We start from the raw sequence: 21,115 nt of genomic DNA on the forward strand, positions 1-21,115 counted from the left end.
CCCCGTCCACTCGGCGGGGTCGCAGCTGCCTCTGGAAGGCACCGAGAGGTACCAAATGGCGCAAATGGTCAAAATCAAGGTTTTGTAACGCGAGCTACTAGCCAATTTCTAATCCTGTGTTAGTGCCAGTGCGCGCCAGTCCCGTGCCCAGTGTTGTGCGAGGGAGTTTTGTGTTGTAAGATTCTAATCCTACTCATCACCAGCTCATCACAACTCGCCAGGAACACCCCCACACTATAGGGTCATTGTGTAGCCCTGCTTAGAAGGCGGAAAAGGTTTACCGTCTGGGGGGGCGACCCCCCCATCTTTGTTTACCGATGCGTCCTAGAATGCAAAAACGCATTCTAGGACGCACTTTTCATCTCAAAGATACCATGTGTCTCGGGTACACAGGGCATTCTAGGATGCGATGGCTGTCCTGGAGATAGCCGCGCCGTGTCTTTTGTTACGCGTTCCATCTTAGACGCCACAAGCATCTATAGATGCACAGCTGTTCTGAGATGGCACTTGCATACTAGATCACATTTTACTATACTTGGACAGGGAAGCGTCTCAGGAGACACCGTGTGTCGGGTGCACCGGGCACCGAGGGGGGAGCAGGGAGCCAGGGAGCACGAAAAGGCGGTGTGATCTCTCGGCACCCCCTGGGGGCCCTGCCTTGAGTGCTCGTGTGAGGTCTCTCCTCGCGGCCTGCCCCTCCTGGAGAACCAGGTTCTCAGCACCGCGCATGCATCTGCTCGCGCCACGAGCTCTGGGCGCAAAGACCAAAGTTGCATGCACTGCTTACGACGATCCGACGGCGACGCCGCCTCCCCCCCCCACCAACCAGTTTGCGCGGCAGGTAGCGGGGCCAGTTCGAGGCTGAGGGCGTGGGCGTGCGCCTAGACACGGAAGACAGCGTACTTCCGAGAGTCGGCCAGCCGCGCGGTTTTTCTTGTTTGACTTGGCGATTTGTGGGACCGGGCATCCCGGCTCCTCGCTCGGTGAGCTGTCGCCCACCAGCGCGCGGCGACCGCGCGCACGCACCGTGCCCGCCGGCTCGCCGCCCTCCTCACCACCCGTCGGCGCTGTCCGCAGGCATGTGAGTCAGAACGGCGACCGCGCAGCGCGCACGGGTGTCTTGCTCGCCACCACCCTCTCGCCCCCGCTCCGTGACCGCCGCCGCCCGCGCCACCGCCGCCGCCAACACCGCCTCGCGCCTCGCGCCTCGCTCTCGCCGCCCCCGCCGCCCGCCCTCGACCTCGCGACGGCGTCCTTCTGGGGATCTGCGGGTGGCTTGCCCGCCTCGCCGCCGCCCCCACAGCGTGACCGCTTCCGCCGCCCCCACAGCGTGACCGCTTCCGCTCGATCGGTGAGCCGTCGCCCACCACGCGCGCTCTCACGGCGACCGCGGGCCGCTCATCGCCTCCGCCACGTCGCAGGTGTTTGATCTGGGCAGGAAGCGGCGCTGGTGACGGCAACCGGCAGCCACGTGCACGGAGTGCTAAGCGAGGTGCCTGTGTCCAAGTCTGAGTAGCCCGTGGCCGTGAGTGGCGTCAGGGGCAGTGTTCTGTGACTGTGTCCTGTGCGTGCTGTTCAGTGTGAGTCGGTGCAGCGGTGGGCCTGCTGCCGCTGCCACACGTGAGAGCCGCTGTCCGTGCCCCAGCACGTTGCGCGGAGAGGCTATAGGGCGCCCACCCACGAGTGCTCGGGTGGGCGCGCCGCGGCTGTGCGAGTAGTAGCGCAGCAGCCGCGGCGCACAGCCGGGGGCACGGCCCGCCGCGCAGCGCTCGCCACACCGCCTTTTCGTTTTCTTTTTTGTTTTTATACGTGCGTGTATTTCTTGAGATCCACACGCTGTTCAAAATATGCGCGCGTCTTCTGAGACACGCGCTGTTCACAGTATGCACGGCGCGTCTTTTGAGACAGCAACGCCAATCGGAGATGCCGCGAGCAATTCGGGATGCGCGGAGCAACTAATATAGACTCGCGCATCTTAGGATGCTCGAGCATACCGAGGACAGCGAGCGTCTAAGTAGGAGGCCTACTAGACGCACTCTAATCCAGAGACGCATTCGGTAAACAAAGATGGGGGGGTCGCCCCCCCAGACGTACTGCAAGGTCCGTATGGCTCACCGAGCGTGTAGTCGGCCCCCACAATGCCTAAATAAAACCCCAGCCGCAGCCCAGTATTGCATCATTTGTACTTGTCCTGCGGCTGCACCTCAGAGAGCTGGACCAACACTGGCGGCACGCCAGAGCACCCACCACCGCCGCCCGCACCTGCTCACGCCACACCACTCTCACCTCTCGCCCTCCTCCGTAGCGCCTCCCTCGGAGGAACATCACGTCTACGAACCCTACCACCCTCCAGCTCCGACGCCCGCGCCCGCAGCCGCCTGCGCCCCCTCCCCCCAAGGGTCCTCCTCGAGAAACCGCTTGCCGCGAGACGAGTAGTCCGCCGCCAGCGCCTCCACCTCCGCCTCGGTCAGGTCGCCCTCCGAGACGTTGAGCAGCGCCTCGCCGCCGCCTGCGCCGCCGCCGGCACGCTCCCGGGTAACCTCGGGGACTCTCGGGTAATCTCGGGTAATCTCGGGTAATCTCGGGTAATCTCGGGTAATCTCGGGTAATCTCGGGGACTCTCAGGGACTCTCGGGTAATCTCGGGCCTTCACCAGCACGCTCCCGCAGCGCCCGCGTGCGCGCAAGCCGGCCGTAGTGGGCGACGAGCGCCTGCGGGAAAGCTCCGAGAAGGCTCCGAGAAGGCTCCGATGAAGTTCCGAGAAGGCTCCGTAGTGGGCGACGAGCGCCTGCAGGAAGGCTCCGAGAAGGCTCCGAGAAGGCTCCGAGAAGGCTCCGAGAGGGCGGCTGCCGGCCGTGGCGAGCGGCGGCGCCGCGGCGACAGACACGTTGAGCGACTCGGCTATATCTCGGCTATATCTCGGGTGATCTCGGCTATATCTCGCCGCGGCGACAGACACGTTGAGCGACTCGGCTATATCTCGGCTATATCTCGGGTGATCTCGGCTATATCTCGCCGCGGCGACAGACACGTTGAGCGACTCGGTGAGGCCAAAGAGAGGGATGGTCGCGGCGCCTGCACCCAAGGGGGGGGGGGGGGGCAGGTGGGCGGTACGCCGTCCTCGCCCGGCGCTGCGACTCGCAACGCTCTAGGTGGACGAAAGGCGTGTGTGGCCCCTGCTAGGAGGTGTGTCACACTGACATGCTAGGAGGTGTGTGAGGTGTGTCACACTGACATGCTAGGAGGAATCATCTGTCTAGCGTCCACCCATACCGCGTTGGTGTCCAGTCCGAGCCTGGCTGTTCTTCACCTTTCTACCTACCTACCTACCTACTAGGAGGTGTGTGTGTGCGTGTGGGCCCGTCCTCCGAGCCAGGAGGTGTGTGGCAACGAGTGACTGATGTGTGGCGGCACCGTCGCAGAAGCGCGCCACCTCGGCTATCTCTCGGCTATCTCTCGGGTGATCTCGGGTGATCTCGGGTGATCTCGGGTGATCTCGGCACCGTCGCAGAGGAGCGCCATCTCGGCGGAGATGCCGAGCCGCTCCGAGCCGAGCACGAGCGCGACCCTCTCCCCAAAGTCGACGTCCTAGGAGTGAGACTGGAGCGGTTGGTGAGCTGCCTAGGGCGGGTCTCTGTACTCCCACTAAAAGGCGCCTCCAGCTTTGCCGTCGCCAGCTGCGCCAACGCCTCGTTGCGCTCGCCGACGATGGCGGCGTCCGCGGCGGCGCGCGCGTCGTGCCACGAGTCGCTGCGGTCGCCCTCGGGCGGAGGGACCGTCGCCACGATCCGGAAGCCCGCGCCGCGGAGCGCCTCGGCGCACGCCGCTGCCGTCTCGTGCCGGTGGACACAGAGCCACTTCTCGCCGCCGTTGCCGACGCCGCGCCGCATGCGCCGGTTGCCGCCGTGCTTGGCGGCGGCGGCGACCTTCTGCGCGACCCGTGGCTGCTGCGAAGGGCGGAGCCCGACGATCTCGTGGACGTGCAGCAGGCCGAACGCCTCGCACGAGCGGAGCACAGCCGCGCGGTTGCCGCTGTCCTCGAGTCGGTCGAGCACGAGTCGCAGGCCCGCCATGCGACCGGCGGCGACGCGGCGGAGGCGGCGGGCTCTCGCGCTGACGTCCGGCTCGGCTGGGGCCGGGGCGGAGGGCGGCGTAGGACCGGACATATATCTTTGTGTAAAACGATGAGCCTGCTCATCCCGGAGTGGTTCGATCCCACACGCGAACCCGAGATACCGCAGCACGCCGCGGAAAAAGTTCGCACCCCTCGACCCCTCGACCCCTCCACCCTCCGAGGGTCGAGGGGTCGAGGCCCCCTCGACCCCTCCGGAGGGGGCCTCCGAGGGGTCGAGGCCCCCCTCGACCCCTCGACCCCCTCGACCCCTCGGCCTGTTTCCCGGCCATTCCGCTCCACGTCGCTCACGAAAACGCCGGGGGTTTCACGGTTGGAGCGAGGTTTACTGATAGTAGTGGGCGGGCGAAATTCGGCCTCGTCGCCCGCCCGCCCATCTGGTTGCAGTCGTGGGCTGCAGCTCTCCTCTCGCCTGTAGCTCTTGGCCGCCACTGCTGAGCTTGATGGGGAGTCGACGCACGACCGCCTGGAGGCGGAGTGGCGGCGGCCTGATGGTTGCACGTATGCTCTGGCCGGCGACGCTGTGCCTTCTGGGCCTCACCACGCTTACAGCCGCAATGCGGGATGGGAAAGCGCCTGCAACAGGTGACGCAGGAGACTGGAGTGATGCCTTTGAGGATAGTGAGTGCGACGATGCTGAGGACGATTTTACCTACTGGACGTGGCTCGCACAGAGAGAGGCCATTGACGGCTAGGGAACGTCAGCCAACTACGTACCGCCTACCGCGAGCGACTCTAGTAGTGGTATCAATCAGCGCGAATTCGCGGCCAAATGCTTCGATTGGCATGGCACACGCGAGCAAGAACAGCGCCTCGCTGTCTTTTTTGGTATCTCGATCTCTGTGGTCAAGCGGCTAAAGCGGAACTGGGGCTTGACCTTTATCCAGGCCGGAGGCGAGCGCCCAACACTGCCCTCAGACGACGAGCTCCAGGCACTCTGGGATCAAGACCCCTGTCTGACGGTGGAGGCAATCGCAAACAGATATGGTGTGTGCCCACGAACCATACGCAATCACCTAGCAGCTCTTGGATTCCAACGGACACGCCCTGGTCTGCCCGACGACGTTGTAGTGGAGGGGCCCCTGGCAGAGCTGCCAACTCAGCCGCTAAGCCATCCGTGTGTATGGACTCCTCCTCCGCCCTACGCCTCTCGCTCCTCGCGTCGTCCATCCTGAGATTCGCCGCGCCGTATCAGCTCCGGGCCGCGCCCGCCTGCGTGCCTGCTGCACGCGCCTCTCCCGCGCTCGGCTTCTTCGACGACCTCAAGAAGGGGTTTGAGGCGGCCGGCGCGAGCAACGCGCCGCCAGCGGAGGAGCCGGAGGGACAGGCGGGCGCTCCGCCGGCGGCTCCCGTGCCGACCTTTCTCGGGGCGCTCAAGAGCGGCCTCGCCGGCCTCGTCAAGGAGCAGACGGAAGAGGAGCGGCTCGCCGAGCGCATTCGGTCGGGCGAGGGCGTCGTGTGGTCGTGCGACTACTCGCGCGCGTGGCGCGCCGTCAAGGGCATGCCACAGGACGAGCTCTCCCTCGTGGAGAGCGTCGAGCTCGCCCGCGAGCTCTCGGCCCCGATTCCGAACGAGGTTGAGGAGGTTTTGGCGGCGAGAGGCGGCGGCTCCCGCTCCTCGCGCGCCGGAGGCTCTCCTCCGCGTATGGCCCTGCGGTGGCGCGACGAGGAGGAGGCCGTCCCCGCCGCCTTCAGCCGCCGCGCTGCGCTCTTCCTCGCGGCTGGCTCGGCGGCAGGGGCGACGCGGCCGCCGCTCGCGGCGGCGGAAGACGCCGCACCCTCCGAGCGACGCGCGCTCCTCGAGGCGATTGCAGCTGGCGCCGCTCCCCCTCTCTCCCTCGGTGTGTGTGTACTCACCGCCGACGGCGAGGGTAGCCGAGATCACCCGACGGTAGGCGCCGACGACCGCGCCGTGCTGGCCACACTCGACGCGCTGCTGCCGCTCGACCCTGCCGGCACAACCACCTGCCCGCCCACCTCCCTAAACACCCTCGCTAACCCCCGCTACACCCCAACACCCTCTTCGCAACCCCCTGTTGACCCTCTCCCCGACCACTCCCCCCTACCCAGCCCACCCCCCAAACATACCCCATCCCCTCGGTACGGCTCAAAACATACCAGGCGGGCGCGCCGCGCGCTCGGACGCGCTCGGCGGGACGTGGCGGCTGCTGTGGAGCTACAAGGCCGACAAGTTCTCGCCGCTGCTCGGGCTGCCGCGGCCGGTGCGCGGGGGTCGTGTGCACACTCCGAGTGCTTGCTGTCTTCTTGGACACACCAGTCGACTCTGGCGTGGTGGCTGCAAGGCGGCTCCCCTGTACCTGTACCTGTACCTGTGCTTGTGCCCGTGTGCCTGTGTGCCTGTGCGTCCGTGGAGGGAGGAGTCGCTCGGCCTTGACACTCTTTCATGCCCACTCCACCCCTCGTCTGGACCCAAGTGCTGCGCCCTCGTCGTCGCCAAGCGCGCCACCACTTGCGCGGCTCCTTCCTCATCGCCCTCCCTGGCTCCGTCCTTGGCGCCGAGCTCTTCCCCCTCCGCGGCGCCGACATAGCCTACCCTCCATTCACAGGTGCGGCCTGCGTCGCTGCAGCTCTTGGGACCGGCGGCGACGGGCACGGTCGGCGAGGGACGCGTCGCGAACCTGCTGCTCTTCCCGTTTGGTGATCTCCCGTGACCACCCCCCATGACCTCCCCTGATCTCCCGTGATCTCCCATGATCTCCCGTGAGGCGTGCGGCTGCTGCTCTCCTCGGGAGTGCTGCCCGCCGCCGACGGCCCACCCTCGACCCTCGAGATCATGCCGCCCTTCCGGCTCGAGCTCGACGCGGCGGGCCGGCGGCGGCTGCTCGTCGAGGCGGGCTCGGACGCCGACTTTCGCGCGCTCAACGCGCGCGACGCGGAGGCGCAGGCCGCGCCGCGCAACCGCTACGCACAGAGCTATCTGGAGACGAGCGGGCGGGCGGGCGACCTGCGAGTGTCCACCGTCGTCTCGGGCGACCCCGTCATCGTCGGTTCCGTCTTTGTCCACGAGCGCGTGATCTGAGAGACACCGCGAGGACGCTCGAACGTCAGTACGTACGTGACACAGTAGACATTAAGGGAGAATAAATAAATAAAAACGGACACCTCTCTACTGTGAGATGGGTAAAAAGGAACAGGTCCCCGCCCTTGCGATCTTTGTGCAGGGTTCTTTGTGTGGGTGTGGTCGGCGACTAGCCGGGGTCGTCCTCCCCCGGTGGGGGACTAGCACTAGCCGTCTTCCACATGGTCCCTCGGGTCCCTGCTGCTCCTAATCTCTTCGTACATCCTCCTGCTGATCTCCGCAAGGTCCTGCTACCTCCCTCGTCTCGCCCTGCGCGTCTGCATGCTCCGCCTCACCGTCTTCTGCCCTGCGTCGTCCGTGGCGACGGGTCCTCCATAGTCGGTCGAGGTCGCCGCCCTCCTCGTGCCTCTTCCCAACGTTCCCTCGGCGGCCGATGCCGTCTGCTCCGGCTCCCCAGTCCCCGGGTCCGCCCTGCTCTCGTCTGCGCTAGTTTCTGCTTCGTCCTCACCGGCGTCTCTCCGCTTCCTTCTCCCTTAAGGGAGAGGTTGTCAGTCCCGCTATAGATATAAGAGCCACTAACGTAATTATTGGCCACCTTATGCAAACGGGACCCCCGGAGGGGCAGGTTCGTCGCCTAGCGCGATGTGGCCGGAGATGAAGTGTGCGCGAGGCGAGATGTGACGGACAGGGGTGGTGCTCGCTGGCAGTCTCTCACTACCGCACAGCGCACAGGCACACTGTCAGAAACGAAGAGAAGTTGCGGTCACAGACCAAGGAGCTCGCGTTCTGAGCAGCGCTCTGCGAGCGCTGTGAAGAGGGCACTCGCGTCGGCGCGGGCGATGAGCTTGCTGCGGCACAAGAGCTGAGGCGCTCCGACTGCGACAACCTGAGGAGGAGCGCGCAGCAGGCTGCTAAACGCGACATCACAAAGCGGCCGAGCGGATGGCCGACGAGGCAAAACACGCAGAACGAGCTGAGTGTGAGTGGCGTATCGGCGAGATGCGGGCCAAGATGCAGGCTGAGCTGCGCGAACAGCTCGACGCGCTGCAGATTTCGATGGAGGCAGAGGCGACGCGCGCTGATGCCGCAGAGGCGTGACCGGAGAGGTCAAGGCTGCACAACAAGATGGAGGGGATTATGCACACACGTGAGGGGTTGATAATCGCACTCGCAGAGGCCCAGCGCAAGCGCGAATATAGTGATATACGTAGGCGCAATCACTATAGAGTATAGGACTATAGAGGCGCAGCGCAAGCGCGAATGTCAGTCCCGCTATGGATATATGAGCCACTAACGCAATGTTGGCCACCTTATGCACATCCATGCCCACGGTTCGCCAGACAGCGCAGAGGCTAGGCGACCGGGGAACGGGAAGGACTAGCTCTCAACCGTTACCAAGCGGCAACCAGAACCACAGCGTCACCACGCAGCCGTTGGCGCGCAGAACGAGTCTGCGGCCCTCGGTTGGGACGAGTGCGCGACGCGGAATAGCCCCGCTCAATATAGCTCGAGCGCTGCCGGCGGGGTTGGTTGGGGAGAAGCAACCGGCACGGGAGGGGTTGCCCCCGCCCGGAGACCATGGTCCATGCCGACGGCTAAGTAAGGCCGAAATCGTTATTGTTCACACCTCTTGCAGGTGTGAACACAAAGGAAAGCTGTATCTACTCAGGTGCTCTGTTTCTTGTCTTACCTGTCACCGACACAGTCGCCGACGCAGCCGTCCACTCACTGGCGATGGGGAGTGTATAAAGGACTTCGATGATTGGAAGTCGATGACAGAGAGGACCTGCGTGTGATGCCTTTGCGGATTGCATGTCACGAGATTCAACCTGTTGCGATCGATACAGCTCGTTGCAACACGGAAAAAATAACATAGTTCGATAAATTTGAACCGAAGTTCGCACGTCCGCACGCACACTCCTGCACTACTGCACTACTGGCTGTAGCCTGGCGTGTGTGCCCCGTTTGTGCCACCTCCTGTGCCCCCGAGTGAATTTCAGCTCCCCTCGCGGCGCCTCGCGAAGGTGAGGTGTGCGGCCGCACACCAACATGGAGCGCAAGGAGACGCTGCAGACGGGCATTTCATCCTGGGAGCGGGGATTCTGCCCCAACGTGAGCAACAACGTGCTCGCCGAGTACGTTCGCATCCCATCCCGCGGCGCATGCGTGCTCCTCTGCCTGCTGCACCCTCAGTGCCGCTTTGTGGGATTTGGGACGAACCTCGAGATGCCCGGCGGCAGGCACCAATGCAGGGTCAGCTCGTCTTGCCCGCTGCCCCTCCATCACATGCCCCACAAGCACACTGAGCGCCAATACACCGTCGACCTTCGTCGCAAGAGCCGCCTCTGCGCAGAGGCAGAGGCTGCAGTGGACGCCGAGACCCACGCGCTGCTGGAGCAGAGGGACCCAGACCTGGCCTCCGAGGCGGTGCGACGGTTTACGAAGCAGGCTAGTATCGGGCTGTGCGAGGTGACGGCCCGGGACGCCGGTCGCATGACCCGCCAGAACCCGTCCACGTGCGAGCGCGCCTCTGCCGGAATCTTCACGTTGACGACTAGCGAGGCGAGCTCGTGGGGACGGGCCACCCGCGCCTGCTTGAACCGCTGCGCAACCTGCCGGAAGTGCAACTTCATTACCGTTGCGCCATCACACGGGCACTGCGCATGGCACCAACGGTGCTCGCGTGCAAGCGTTCGCGTCAATCCCTGGCGAAACGAGAGTCAGGGCTCGGCCTGTGGCTTTCGGTCGGGGCCATCCGTGCCGGGCCCGGTGCGCGCCGCAGCCCTCGTTCTCTTTGGCAAGATTGGCAGCGACAGTCCTATCGGCTCGCGCTCGAGCCGGGCGGGCGCGGACGAGAAGGCCTCCGAGCACATCATCCGCATGTCCACAAGACTGTGGGTGGCTCATCTGATGGAGCCGAATCCAGACGTGCGCTTCGACGTCTTTGTGCACACCTGGAGCCCGGAGGCGGCGCCTCTGGTGACCAAGCTGTGGGGCCTGCTCCTCGTCGGCCAGCAGCACGAGCCCACGCGCTTCATGGACACATCCTCGCCGCTCCTCGCCTTCCACTGCGCCGTGCCGTACGCGATCAACTGCGAGCGGACGGCCTCACAGCTCCTCACAATGTCAAAGGCGCTTGCCCTCAAGCGCGAGCACGAGCTGGCCTCCGGGGAGACGTACGGCTTTGTCGTCGTCGCGCGCTTTGATTCAAGCCTCACAGCCCCATACGCGGTCCCTGCTGCCCTGTGGAAGAGCAAGAATGACGAGGTGTGGTTCATACCCAACTGCACGCCCGGGTGCAAAGTCAGCGAGGGCTCCTCCTTTGTGGTCCCCGATGGCTGTCTAGTCACTGGGCGTCTCTGCATCGAGAGGGTAGGGGCGATGAAGAGGGGAACCGGGCGCTTCGGCCAGCGGCTCAGCAACGATTTCGTGTTTGCCGGGAGCAGCCCAGCGGTGGATTTGATGGGCGACGCTCACCGCCACTTTGCCGACTATACACGGGACATGATGAGGGACGACGACGAGTACATCGCGACCCACTACATCTGGCCCTGGCACGCCATCCGGTTCAAGCTTCGCCTGCGCTGGGAGCTACGGGTCGCACTCAAGCTCACGCGCGAGATTGACGCGGCGTGGATGAACGCTTCATTCGGCGACGCATCGCCAACGGACAGCATGAGCCGCAGGGTAGAGGAACGTGGCCGGCCTGAACGCTCCTGCTCGGTCCCGGTGCCCAGCGGGCATGGGCTGGAGCTGACGGGACGCGTCGATGCTTCGCTTGTGCGGGCCGAGTTCCGGCACCAATGCCCGCACGAGCAGGCGCTCATCTGCGGCAGCCTGCACAACTACACCCAAGCGCACGGGGGCTGCGAGGTGTAGGTGCGGTGAGACACTTGTTTAGAGAGCGATACGCGTTTGCGTACAGTAAATTTTTGAGCATACTTAAAACCAAACTCAAAGCCTTCTCTTGTGTGAATCGTTGTATGTATCTAAGGTGAAGAACAGCCAGACTCGGACTGGACACCCACGCGGTATGGTTGTATGCACCATTGGGGTAGTTAACGTGCCGCCACCGCCAGCGAGGTGGTCTTCCATGGAATTCCCGACACCGCGACACGTCCTGACTCTGCCGTCGGTGCCAAAACTGCCAGCTGGCGGCGCGTGCCTTGCATTCTAACATCATCGCAACTCTGTCTGAGACGCGGTTTGTTATCTGTGTCTCGGGCGAGCACTTATAGAGAGCTACAGCTGAGCTACAGAGGAGGGTTAAGGTAAGGTAAGGTAAGGTAAACTTCTCCACACACACGAGGTGGTGGGGCAAGGGGGGGCAACCCTCGCGTCTCCACGTCTAACGACAGGAGCCCCACGGCATTCAAAGTGCAGGGTTATGTTGGTTCTGTTATAAGTTCTCCTGTTGTGTTTATCAAAAAAATGAAAATCTGTCTCAGGCCATGCCCAAGGGTCAGCCATGTGGGGCCTTTTGGCCAATTTTCCTTCTTTTACTTCCTCTGCTTAGATACAATCACATTCTTTTAGCCGTCGAGTAATCTCGCCCGCGCGCCGCGGCCGCGCGCCGCCACGCGACCGACCGACTACTACCTCCGATCACAGGCCCGGGCGACCCCCGCCTATGGCATCTAGCCGTGTGTGCTGGCGTCCGGGTCCCCTCGGGTTTTCAGAGAGACGTAGAGGGTAGAGTAGAGAACAAAACGAGTACGTACGGCTCTACGTACCACCCAGCGCACCCTCGACCTTCCCTCAAGTGCGGCGCCACAACACACTCGCGTACGCTCGCTCATTTCTCTCTCTTGAAGGCTGTCACCGATGAGATAGCTCCGTACTCTCCACCACGTCCACCCCACGCGAAGCTGCTCGCTGCTCCCCCCGGAGGGGCCTCAAAGCGCCTGCACGCCCGCCTCGCCCTGCTGCGGCCTGCTGCCACCGCCGCCCGCCGACGCCGCGCCCGTGGCGACGGCGCGAGCGGGCGCAGACTGCATCGCCGCTGTCTGCTCGAGGCCAATCTCATCCATCACCTGCGCGAGGGCACGGGCGCGCGCTCTCTCTCGCGCGCGCAGAGGATACGGACGGTGCGAAGCAGACCTGTGCGAGAATGTCGTCGTCCTCGTCGCCCCACTCGTCGTCCAGCGCCTCCATCGCGTCGTCGACCATCTCCTCCTTCATGCCCATCATCGCGCTCTGCTTCTCCAGCTCCTGCATCGTCGCGGCGACGGCGGCAGGGTTTACCTGCGCGTTCACCTTGCCCATGATGCTCGCCGCAGACGCCATCGAGCCCGCCACCGCAGCCTGCGAGCCCATCGAGCGCACCTGGCTAGCGGTCGCGCTCATCTGCCCGCTCATCTTGAGGAGCCGCGCCTGCTGCTCTCGATTCCTGACAAGCTGCTTGGCGAGCACCTTTGCGTTCTGCTGCCCGCCCGGCCGCCTGGCCGCCTCCTTGATCATCGCCGTCAGCTTGGTCTCCTCGCGCCGCATCTGGTTCAGCTCGCGATCGACGGAGCGGCCCTCCTTTTTGATGGCGTTGGACGCCTCCTTGGCCTGCTGCTTTTGCCGCTCCGCCGACGGCTTGCCGCCGAACATTGTGCCAGGCTGGGGTTCGGACTTTTTGCGGGGTATGGTATGGTAGACAACCCACCTCGAGACCATACCCCCCGCCTGCTGACAGACCCAGCCTCCCGGAGACCGGGGATGGGCGGTCAGGAGCATAGCCCCCCGCCCTTTGGGCCGTGACGCTACCATACCATACCCCGCAAAAAGTTGGAACCCGGGCAGCGGCCCGAAAAAGAATTTGGAAATTCTGACCCGGGAGCACCCGCTTATTATTAACAACGAACACCGCATGCTCGAGCCCCCGGCGAGGGCTTGTGCTGTGAATAGCAGGCGTGGTCTCTACTCGCCAGGGGCGGCGGTGCGCCCAGAGCGCCCGAAAAAGATTTTTTCTAGCCAGACCGGGACCATCCCGCATCCGTTTGTATCATTAACAACGAACACAGAGGTGCCTAGATCTATGGGCGAGGCGTTGCTTGGTTCTTCTGTCTTTTCGGGGAGCATTCCGGTGCGGATCGACCAATAAATAAATAAAACGGAGCATGTGGACGGACGGAAAAACACCCCCCTTTTATTGGCGCTGGCGCGTGTGAGTGAGAGAGGTGGTCAGGCCGTGCCCGTCACTGCTCACATAAACGCACAACCCCGGGCCCCGAAATTGCACAGTGGCAGTCAGACATGCAACACGGGGTTCCAGGGAAGGCAAGCAAGTCACTGCTCACACAAAACGCCGAATCTTTTCTTCTATCTCACAGCACAGCTCGCCCTCCGGAGTCCGGACGCGCAGCTCCCCGCGACAGCCCACAGTCCTCCGTCTCCTGATCGAACCCCCTCCCCCCCCAGTCCTCGTACTCGACCACGCCTTCGTTCGTTAGATGTAGTTCCACCTCACCCTCCGCACACACACACCACCACCTCGTGTGAGTGAGTATTCTTGATACGAAACCACGACGACACACACCAGTCGACTCGCATCGGTTGCCTCCATGAACGGCGGAGCTATTCTCGCGTCCACACCACACCTGGCTCCAACGTGGACACGCCCATAGCTGGGGACACTACTAGCGTCACGCATGGCTCAGAAGTTTTATCTCTGGGCCCCGAAAGGCATCTCTAGCAGCGTCGTTACGCATGCGCCCTCCCCTCCTGGGCGCATGCGCCTCACGTCTCGCCAGAGCATAAGCCCTTGGCGTGTGACGAGACGAGTTCTTCGCCATCGCAGCGAGCAGCAACCCACTCGCCGCAGCAGCCAGGCATCAGATACCCGGGTACCCGCGCGAAGACTTGAGCGCAGTTCGAGGATGAACATCGGGCAGGCTCCGCAGCCTCTCCGGCCCTGTGCCGTGCTCCCCGGCCACCGGCGGCTGCACGTCTCGCGAGGTGGGGCGGCTCCCACCACCGACGGCGACGGCTGCTGGAACGCCGTTCGGTCGCACTTCTCCGCCTCCGAGCTGGGTGTCGTGGTGACGTGGTCGCTCGGCTCTCGAGAGGCGCGCGACTCGCGAGGCGCGCGCTTCTCTTCGATGGATGAGATGCGGCAGCTCTACGGCGATCGCCACGACGTCGCGCTGCTGGTGGTGGCGCGTGGCGCCTCGTGCTCTCAGCTGACGCTGTCGCTGCTGCGCTGGCTGTCCGCCGGCCGCGGGGGCTGCATCGACGGACCCAACCTGGGAGCGCGTGAGGCGGCGACGGTCCTGCGCTTCGCGGTCGAGTTTTACAACCACCTTCCCGCGGCGGTCGTCTTCACGCAGGCGCCACGCCCGCACCCGCCGCCGGCGCGGCTCGCCTTCGCCGCCACGAGCCGCTCGCCCGCCCCACAGGACGATCCCGAGGTCAAGCTGATGCAGCGGCCGGGCAACCAGCGCCACCCGTCCGATGCGCCCGTCGGCTCCCGCGGCTGGCTCCGCCTGCTCGAGACGACCTTTGACAAGCGGCGCGAGGCCGCGGCGGCCGGCGCCGTCGACGTTGCAAACGAGAGCTCGCCGTGAGAGCTCGGCCCGTGTCCGTGCACCGTCGACGTCGAGCGCGGCTTTGCGATGCGGTCGTACGGTGCCCCCCCCCCCCCCCTCCCCCCTTCCCTTCTCCCGCCTCCCTCCGCTGCTTGTGCTCAGCGAGGCGCCTGTCGCGCGGACGCAGGAGAGTACCGGCCCATGCACTGGTGGCTGCGCACCTTCCTCGCGCCGCCGTTTGGCGGCCCGGCCGCGGGCGGGCCGCCCAGGCCCTTCCCGCGCCGCATCGCGTGGCCGCGCCACGCCCAGTTCGCCGTGCCGCGCGCCGCCGTCCGGCTGCGCTCGCGCCGCTGGTGGTGCGGGCTTCTCGGCTGCGCTCGGCGCGGCTCTCCCGCCGGCGAGGCTTGCCTCACCCAGCAGGCGGGTGCGTGCTCAGGCGCCTCAACGCCGAGCTCGCCTCGCTCCCCTCCCCCCTCAAGCACATGCTGCGGCGAGACGGCCCGGAGGACCGCTCCGAAAACGGGCACGCGCGGCGAGCAAAGTGGGCCAACTTTGGGCCATACGCCGTCGACCTCGGCCCGCGGCCGCCGCCGCAGCTGCGCGCGCCCGACAACCGAGTCGGCGCCACCGGCATGCTCCTCGCGGTGGCGTGTGAGCGGCTCCCCCACACGGCCATCACAGCCCGTCGGCCCTCCCTCAGGCATGTTCCTCGCAATGGCGTACGAGCGGCTGTGGTTTCGCGCGTTTGACCCGGCCCTGCGCGAGGCGGAGCCGCCCCACCCGCAGTGTTTCGCGGCGGCCGCGCTCGCCCGGTCGCCGGTCCGCTGCTCGGGCTATGCGTGCCCCGCCACCTCCCGCCGGGCGGGGCGGCTGCCGGAGCTGCTGGCGGAACGCGGCGGCTGTGCCGCCACCGACGCCGCGCGCCTCACCGTTGCGCCGGCCAACTGGATCTTTACTGACGCCGGCGTCGGCCGCTGCCTCGCTCGCGGCTGCAATGTGTCGACCTTTGACGTGGCGGCGATGGGAACAAGGCTCTACCACGAGTGGCGGCTGGCGGAGGCGGAGGCTGTGGAGGGCGAGGGGCCGCCGTCGCTGGGTAGGGTCGCGAGCGAGGAGGAGGACGCTGAGACGCTCGAGGCACGAGGGACGCAGCCGGCCGAGGTCGGGCGGAGTACGTCGGAAGTGTGTAGCGGGCAAAAACGTCTGTGTGAGTATATCCTTTGAATCGGTCCCGCACCGGGATGTGTGGCGCCTACACGTGTAGTAGGTATTAATAGCTTTGTAGGGGAGGCCGGAGCGGGCGGAGGGGCGCGCAACCATCTTTATTGCGACAGTAAAGGGTGAGTGTGGATGTGCTGGGTTGACGGAAATCAGGGGCGGGACCGGGCCAGGGCGTACGGGGGTCGACCCATCACTAGTCAGCAAGGGGATAGGGGGTAGGGCACAAGGCATCTGCAGACGAAAAATATGTATTACTACATACCATGTTGCACATCGACCAACGCGCGCGAAACACACAGCGGAACGAGATTGGATATCCCCCGCCGGCTTCGCTGATGACTCAGCGAGACGTTTCTCTTCTCAACGAATTTCTTTTCGCGCACAACACTGGGCACGGGACTGGCGCGCACTGGCACTAACACAGGTACACCACGGGAGCCGCCTAAGCGACGTGTTAGTATTCGGCGGGCCAATGCCGCGAGGAAGACCTCCTTGCGAAGAGTCGGTCATGTCATGCGCCACAAAGCGACAGCCCGACCAGCCGCGCCAGCGCATGCCGACGCAGGATGAACGAGAGGGGTCGATGTGGAAGTCACAACGCTAGACGAGGCGGTGCGTGAAGAGACACGGCGTTCGCAAAGGCAACAACTCGCACACGAACACCGCCGACTCTGCATAACCGGGTTTCGGCTTACTACGAGCAGAGGACAGATGGCAGAGGGGCGCATTGGGGCAACGCCGACACGCGTGATGATGCTGGAGACGCTGGCGGGCATCGTGCGGCGGCGGCACCACAACGCGAACCTTGCACACGACGCGACGCCGGACGCCCGAGTCGACTCCATCTTCAAGGACGCTAGGGCGGCACTTGTCCGCCAATTTTACTACACGGCGAAGAGAGCACAGCAAACCGAGAGGGAAATACGCCTTCGCATACCCGGATGGCAGCCCTCGCCCGGGGAAGGACCAGTAGCAGAGTGGGAAAGGGAGTGGCTCCCGTCCGGCTTCTTTTCTGACGACGGCCAATGCGCGCTTCCGGAGAAGATTCAGCTTGCCCGCGACATCGCTGCAAATGATTGCACAAGCAACACGATGGCACTACTCAGCGTCGAGCCTTGCGATAGGGGCGGTGCTTGCCGTGTTAAAGTGCGGCTGATGGTGGAGGCGCCAGGAGTTATACTTCGACCCTGTCGACGGGACGGCACCACGCCCCCACAGCAGCAGCGACCACCCGACTGGACGGCGTACACTGATGGGTCGGAAGACGGAAGCAGGGCGGGATGGGCGTACGCGGTAGTCATGGGCGGGGCCTTCCGCTCCTGGCCGGTGGATTCCCACCGTCAGTTGGGTAGCGAGGATTGGTGTGACGCGATCCACGCAGTGGCGCTCAAAAGCGGCTGGAGCTCAACAGCGGCTGAAGCTCAACAGCGGCAACCTTGAACGTACGAGTTTCCGAGTGCCGGCGTGTCATGAGATACGTGTGCCGTGTCCCGACTTCATTTTAAGAACTTCATGGTTTTTCTTCTTTAGGCTCGGCCTCTTTGGGCGGCACGGCGCTCGACCAACCCGAAACCGTGTCTCCTGGCTGGCTATGGTCTCCGGCGCACCACACGCAGGCCCCTCGCCGTCGGCTTGGAGGCGGTGCAGCAGCGCTTCCAGCCGGCGCTCGACGACTACCTCGCCGGCCGTCTCGATGAGGCCGGCTTGGTGGCTGCGACCGAGTGGGAGAGGCGGTGGTACTGGTCTTTCGCGGCGTATGCGCCCATTTTCCGGATCTGCCGCACGCACGGTGTGACGATGCTGGCGCTCGACATGGACTCGGAGGACAAGGCCAAGGTGGAGCTGGGCGGCGCCCTCGAGCCGGCCAAGCGGCGCCAGTACGTGCCGGACGGCGATGGCTTCGAGCGATTCGGAAGCACGAGGGCCTTCGAGGAGTATGTGTCCTACACGCTGCGGCCGCCCTTCACGCTGATGCGAAGGGCCGGCCAGCGCATGACCGCCTCCACCGACGACGCGCGGACCATCAGCTTCCCAAACTTTCTCACGCGCCAGAGCCTGAGGGACGAAGCGATGGCGTCCGCCTCCGCCGCCTGGCTCGCCGAGCACCCCCAAGGGCTGCTATTGGGCCTGGTGGGCGTCAACCACGTCAAATTCTCGTGCGGCGTTCCCGCCCGGACTGCACGGATGCTACCCGGGGGCTTGGACGCTGTTGCCTCCGTCCTCCTTAACCCAACAGCCGCCTCCACGTTTGTAGACCCTTCAACCTCCGGCTTTGCGATCGCGGGCCGCCGTCGCAAACGAGGCGTGCTTGCGCAACGACATCGAGGTGCAAAATTATGTCCTTCAGGTGCCGTTTGCGCAACGAGGCGCTATGGCGTCGCGAGGAGTCATGGGCCGCGATTCAGTCGAGGAGGCCAGATCGGCGATGCAAGCCAGGAGGGGAAGCTCCGTGCTGGCCTTGTCAGATTACCTGATCTTCTCTAGATAGATGCCTTATTTCGAAAAAAGACGCAACGGGCGTCGAAAAGGAAATTTCGCGGGGTCGCGAAAAAGAAACTCGCCGCCGCGAAAACCCATGGGCTTTTACCCATCTCCTAGTAGATTTGTAAGTTTTATTTATTCAGGGCTGCAGCGAAAAAAAGCAAGCGAGTGCCCCTTTTAGCCTTTAAATAAACAAAGAACTAGAGGTAGACAAACGCCAAATTCCGTAATTGCAAAAACGGCAGTCACAAATTTGGACCTGCGAAAATTGGGGCGTTCCCTTAGCCGACGGCCGACCGCTCCACATGTCCGCCGCGACGCCCTCGCCGCCACCGCCACTGGCTCCCGTGGTGGTGGCTGACATGTCGCTGACCGGGTCTAGAGATTTAAGCGACTACGCGTGCTTTGAAAATACCAAGGTCGGAAACGCCTTCTTCAGCTACATTCCCGCCATCGACATCGACTGGTGTGCCCAAGTGTGCGGAGGCACCATGGGGCCATCGTGCGTGGCATTTCAGTTCTATAATGATGGCGGGTCAAGCCATAGGTGCGAACTCCAAAATGAAAGTCAATACAGCCTGCCAGGATCTCCAGACGCAACAGTGGACAGTTGTGTCTTGGCATCTCTCGTCCCCCCCAGTGCCCCCAGCCCGCCCAGTCCCCCGCCTTCGCCCGCGCCCCCCCTCCCAGCGACGTTCTGCAACGAGGAAACTGAAACGGTTGTGTTTACGAACAGCGTTGGAGGGCTCGATTATTGTATGGGCAGCACTGGCGGATATTTGAACGGCGTCAACGTAATTTGGACAATCGGCCTCTGTGACAAATTTGAACAATCCTTCGAGATTCTCCGGCCCGTGCCTGGCCGCGATGATGTCTTCAACCTTTACACCGCGGTGGACGGCGGTCCTGCGAGAGATATACACACGAAGGGCTCGTTGAGTGACGAGGAAAATGGCGATTCCAATTACCTTATCAGGTTTAACTCTGAGCCTGGTTCTTCCATATCCAAAAACTCGATGGTGGCTTACAGCGCGTACGCGCAAACCGGCAACGTCAACTCATTTTATATCCACAGCGCCAAGGACCCGGCGTATTGCTTAACGAAAGATGAGTCGATCGAATTGTCGAATGTGCGGTGGAGGTCGAGCGTGGCTTGCCTCGCTATGGAAGCGGTGTGTATGAACAAGGCGATATATTCGCCGAGCCCTACGCCCCACTGCGACTCGCCCTCTCAGCCCCCCTACGACTGTCCGTCGCCGCCGCCCTCGACCTGGCCGCCGCCCCCCTCTACCTCACGGTCGCCACCCCCCTCCGCCTCGCCGTCGCCACCCCCCTCAGCCTCGCCGTCGCCACCCCCCTCCGCCTCACAGTCGCCACCCCCCTCCGCCTCGCCCTCTCCGCCCCCCTCCGCCTCTCCGTCGCCGCCGCCCTCGCCCTTGCCGCCGCCCCCCTCTACCTCACCGTCGCCACCCCCCTCCGCCTCGCCGTCGCCACCCCCCTCAGCCTCGCCGTCGCCACCCCCCTCCGCCTCACCGTCGCCACCCCCCTCCGCCTCGCCCTCTCCGCCCCCCTCCGCCTCTCCGTCGCCGCCGCCCTCGCCCTTGCCGCCGCCCCCCTCTACCTCACCGTCGCCACCCCCCTCCGCCTCACCGTCGCCACCCCCCTCCGCCTCGCCTTCCCCCAGACCTTCCCCTCCACCCGCTCGGCCGTTGGAAATATGGGCATGCATCGATGACGGAAAGGACTTCTACCTTCGCGAGTCCGGCAGTGGAGAAGGCCTTACCATCGAGTCAGGTTTCGGCAACGGCGAGCATCTTGTCATCCGCCGGCTTCTCGGAATACCGAACGTCTACCGTACGGCTTATCGTGCGCGACAGGGCGATCCTATTCCAGGGGGGAAGTATACGCTTGAATCTGTAACGGGGACCTTTGTTCACACAGAAATATCCACCGTAGGCGGCTCGTATCTCGTATATTACAACACTGTTCCGGATGCGCAGCCGAAGAATCAAATGGAATTTGTGTCGGCCGGAGAAGCAAACGGCCTGTACAACATTGTAAATGGCCCCTACTGCATCGCACGGGATGCATACCACAACGACTACACCGGATCGGCAGATCGCGCAATATGGCTTCAAAGCTCCGCGAATGAGTGCGTCGACTTTACGGGGATCTGTGCCAGCGCTCCGGAGCCTTCGCCTCCACCCTCGCCGCGACCGCCGCCCTCGCCCTCGCCCCCGCCCTCCGCCTCGCCCTCTGCTCCCCTCCCCCCCCCTCGGGAGGGCCGAACTGAGGCGCCCGTGGGGACCCCACAATTCCCTTCCCCCCTCGGAGGGGGCCGGACGGAGGCGTACCCCGTGGGCCCCGCTCTTTCCCTCGCATAGCGGCCACTCTTCGGATCGCTGGTCGAGCGACCCGGGGGATGCCCCGCGCGCCTGACCCAGGCGCGAGAAACGAATCTGCGAGGCGAGGCCGCTCACGCGGCCCGATGGGGAGGAACGGGGCGAGCCCCCTCCAACCCACCCGCGCTAGGTCTCGGGGGACGAAGGGGTCACACCCGACGACCTCGGGAACTAGCCGGGGCAGTCGGAGAAGTGGCAACTCCGTCCGTCCGTGCACTGACGGTCGGCCGCCAGAAAACACGCCTCCGTGGCTCGGGTTACACCAATCCTCGCTACCCAACGCGGCCAAAGGATATCCACCTCGAGAGCTCGACTTGTTTCCGGCTCC

General features: G+C 64.4%; 5 protein-coding genes across 5 annotated transcripts; 3 read left to right on the forward strand and 2 right to left on the reverse strand.

The window, feature by feature from the left end:
- Positions 1–2,339: 2,339 nt before the first annotated feature.
- EMIHUDRAFT_244357 (hypothetical protein) lies at positions 2,340–4,073 on the reverse strand (the record flags this gene model as incomplete). Its single annotated transcript, XM_005769529.1, has 4 exons — positions 2,340–2,509; positions 2,654–2,711; positions 3,026–3,075; positions 3,641–4,073. The coding sequence occupies 4 exons, from the start codon at positions 4,071–4,073 to the stop codon at positions 2,340–2,342; spliced, it is 711 nt and encodes a 236-aa protein (XP_005769586.1).
- Positions 4,074–5,255: 1,182 nt separating this feature from the next.
- Positions 5,256–7,172, forward strand: EMIHUDRAFT_470320 (hypothetical protein; the record flags this gene model as incomplete). The annotated part of the gene is made up of 4 exons (XM_005769530.1): positions 5,256–5,973; positions 6,254–6,354; positions 6,700–6,790; positions 6,859–7,172. The coding sequence occupies 4 exons, from the start codon at positions 5,256–5,258 to the stop codon at positions 7,170–7,172; spliced, it is 1,224 nt and encodes a 407-aa protein (XP_005769587.1).
- A 4,743-nt stretch (positions 7,173–11,915) lies between these two features.
- Positions 11,916–12,783, reverse strand: EMIHUDRAFT_459029 (hypothetical protein). The gene is made up of 2 exons (XM_005769531.1): positions 12,273–12,783; positions 11,916–12,205 (listed from the first exon to the last, which is right to left on the reverse strand). Exons 1-2 carry the CDS (start codon positions 12,765–12,767, stop codon positions 12,068–12,070), a joined length of 633 nt encoding a protein of 210 aa, XP_005769588.1. The 5' UTR covers positions 12,768–12,783; the 3' UTR covers positions 11,916–12,067.
- A 1,247-nt stretch (positions 12,784–14,030) lies between these two features.
- EMIHUDRAFT_445274 (hypothetical protein) lies at positions 14,031–15,971 on the forward strand. Its single transcript, XM_005769532.1, has 6 exons — positions 14,031–14,485; positions 14,555–14,692; positions 14,726–14,783; positions 14,871–15,039; positions 15,120–15,334; positions 15,384–15,971. The coding sequence occupies exons 1-6, from the start codon at positions 14,036–14,038 to the stop codon at positions 15,905–15,907; spliced, it is 1,554 nt and encodes a 517-aa protein (XP_005769589.1). The 5' UTR covers positions 14,031–14,035; the 3' UTR covers positions 15,908–15,971.
- Positions 15,972–16,615: 644 nt separating this feature from the next.
- EMIHUDRAFT_244364 (hypothetical protein) lies at positions 16,616–18,566 on the forward strand (the record flags this gene model as incomplete). The annotated part of the gene is made up of 4 exons (XM_005769533.1): positions 16,616–17,265; positions 17,521–18,150; positions 18,393–18,445; positions 18,529–18,566. The coding sequence occupies 4 exons, from the start codon at positions 16,616–16,618 to the stop codon at positions 18,564–18,566; spliced, it is 1,371 nt and encodes a 456-aa protein (XP_005769590.1).
- Positions 18,567–21,115: the final 2,549 nt, after the last annotated feature.

Source organism: Emiliania huxleyi, assembly GCF_000372725.1.
Source record: "Emiliania huxleyi CCMP1516 unplaced genomic scaffold EMIHUscaffold_418, whole genome shotgun sequence".
Classification (NCBI taxonomy): Eukaryota; Haptophyta; order Isochrysidales; family Noelaerhabdaceae; genus Emiliania; species Emiliania huxleyi.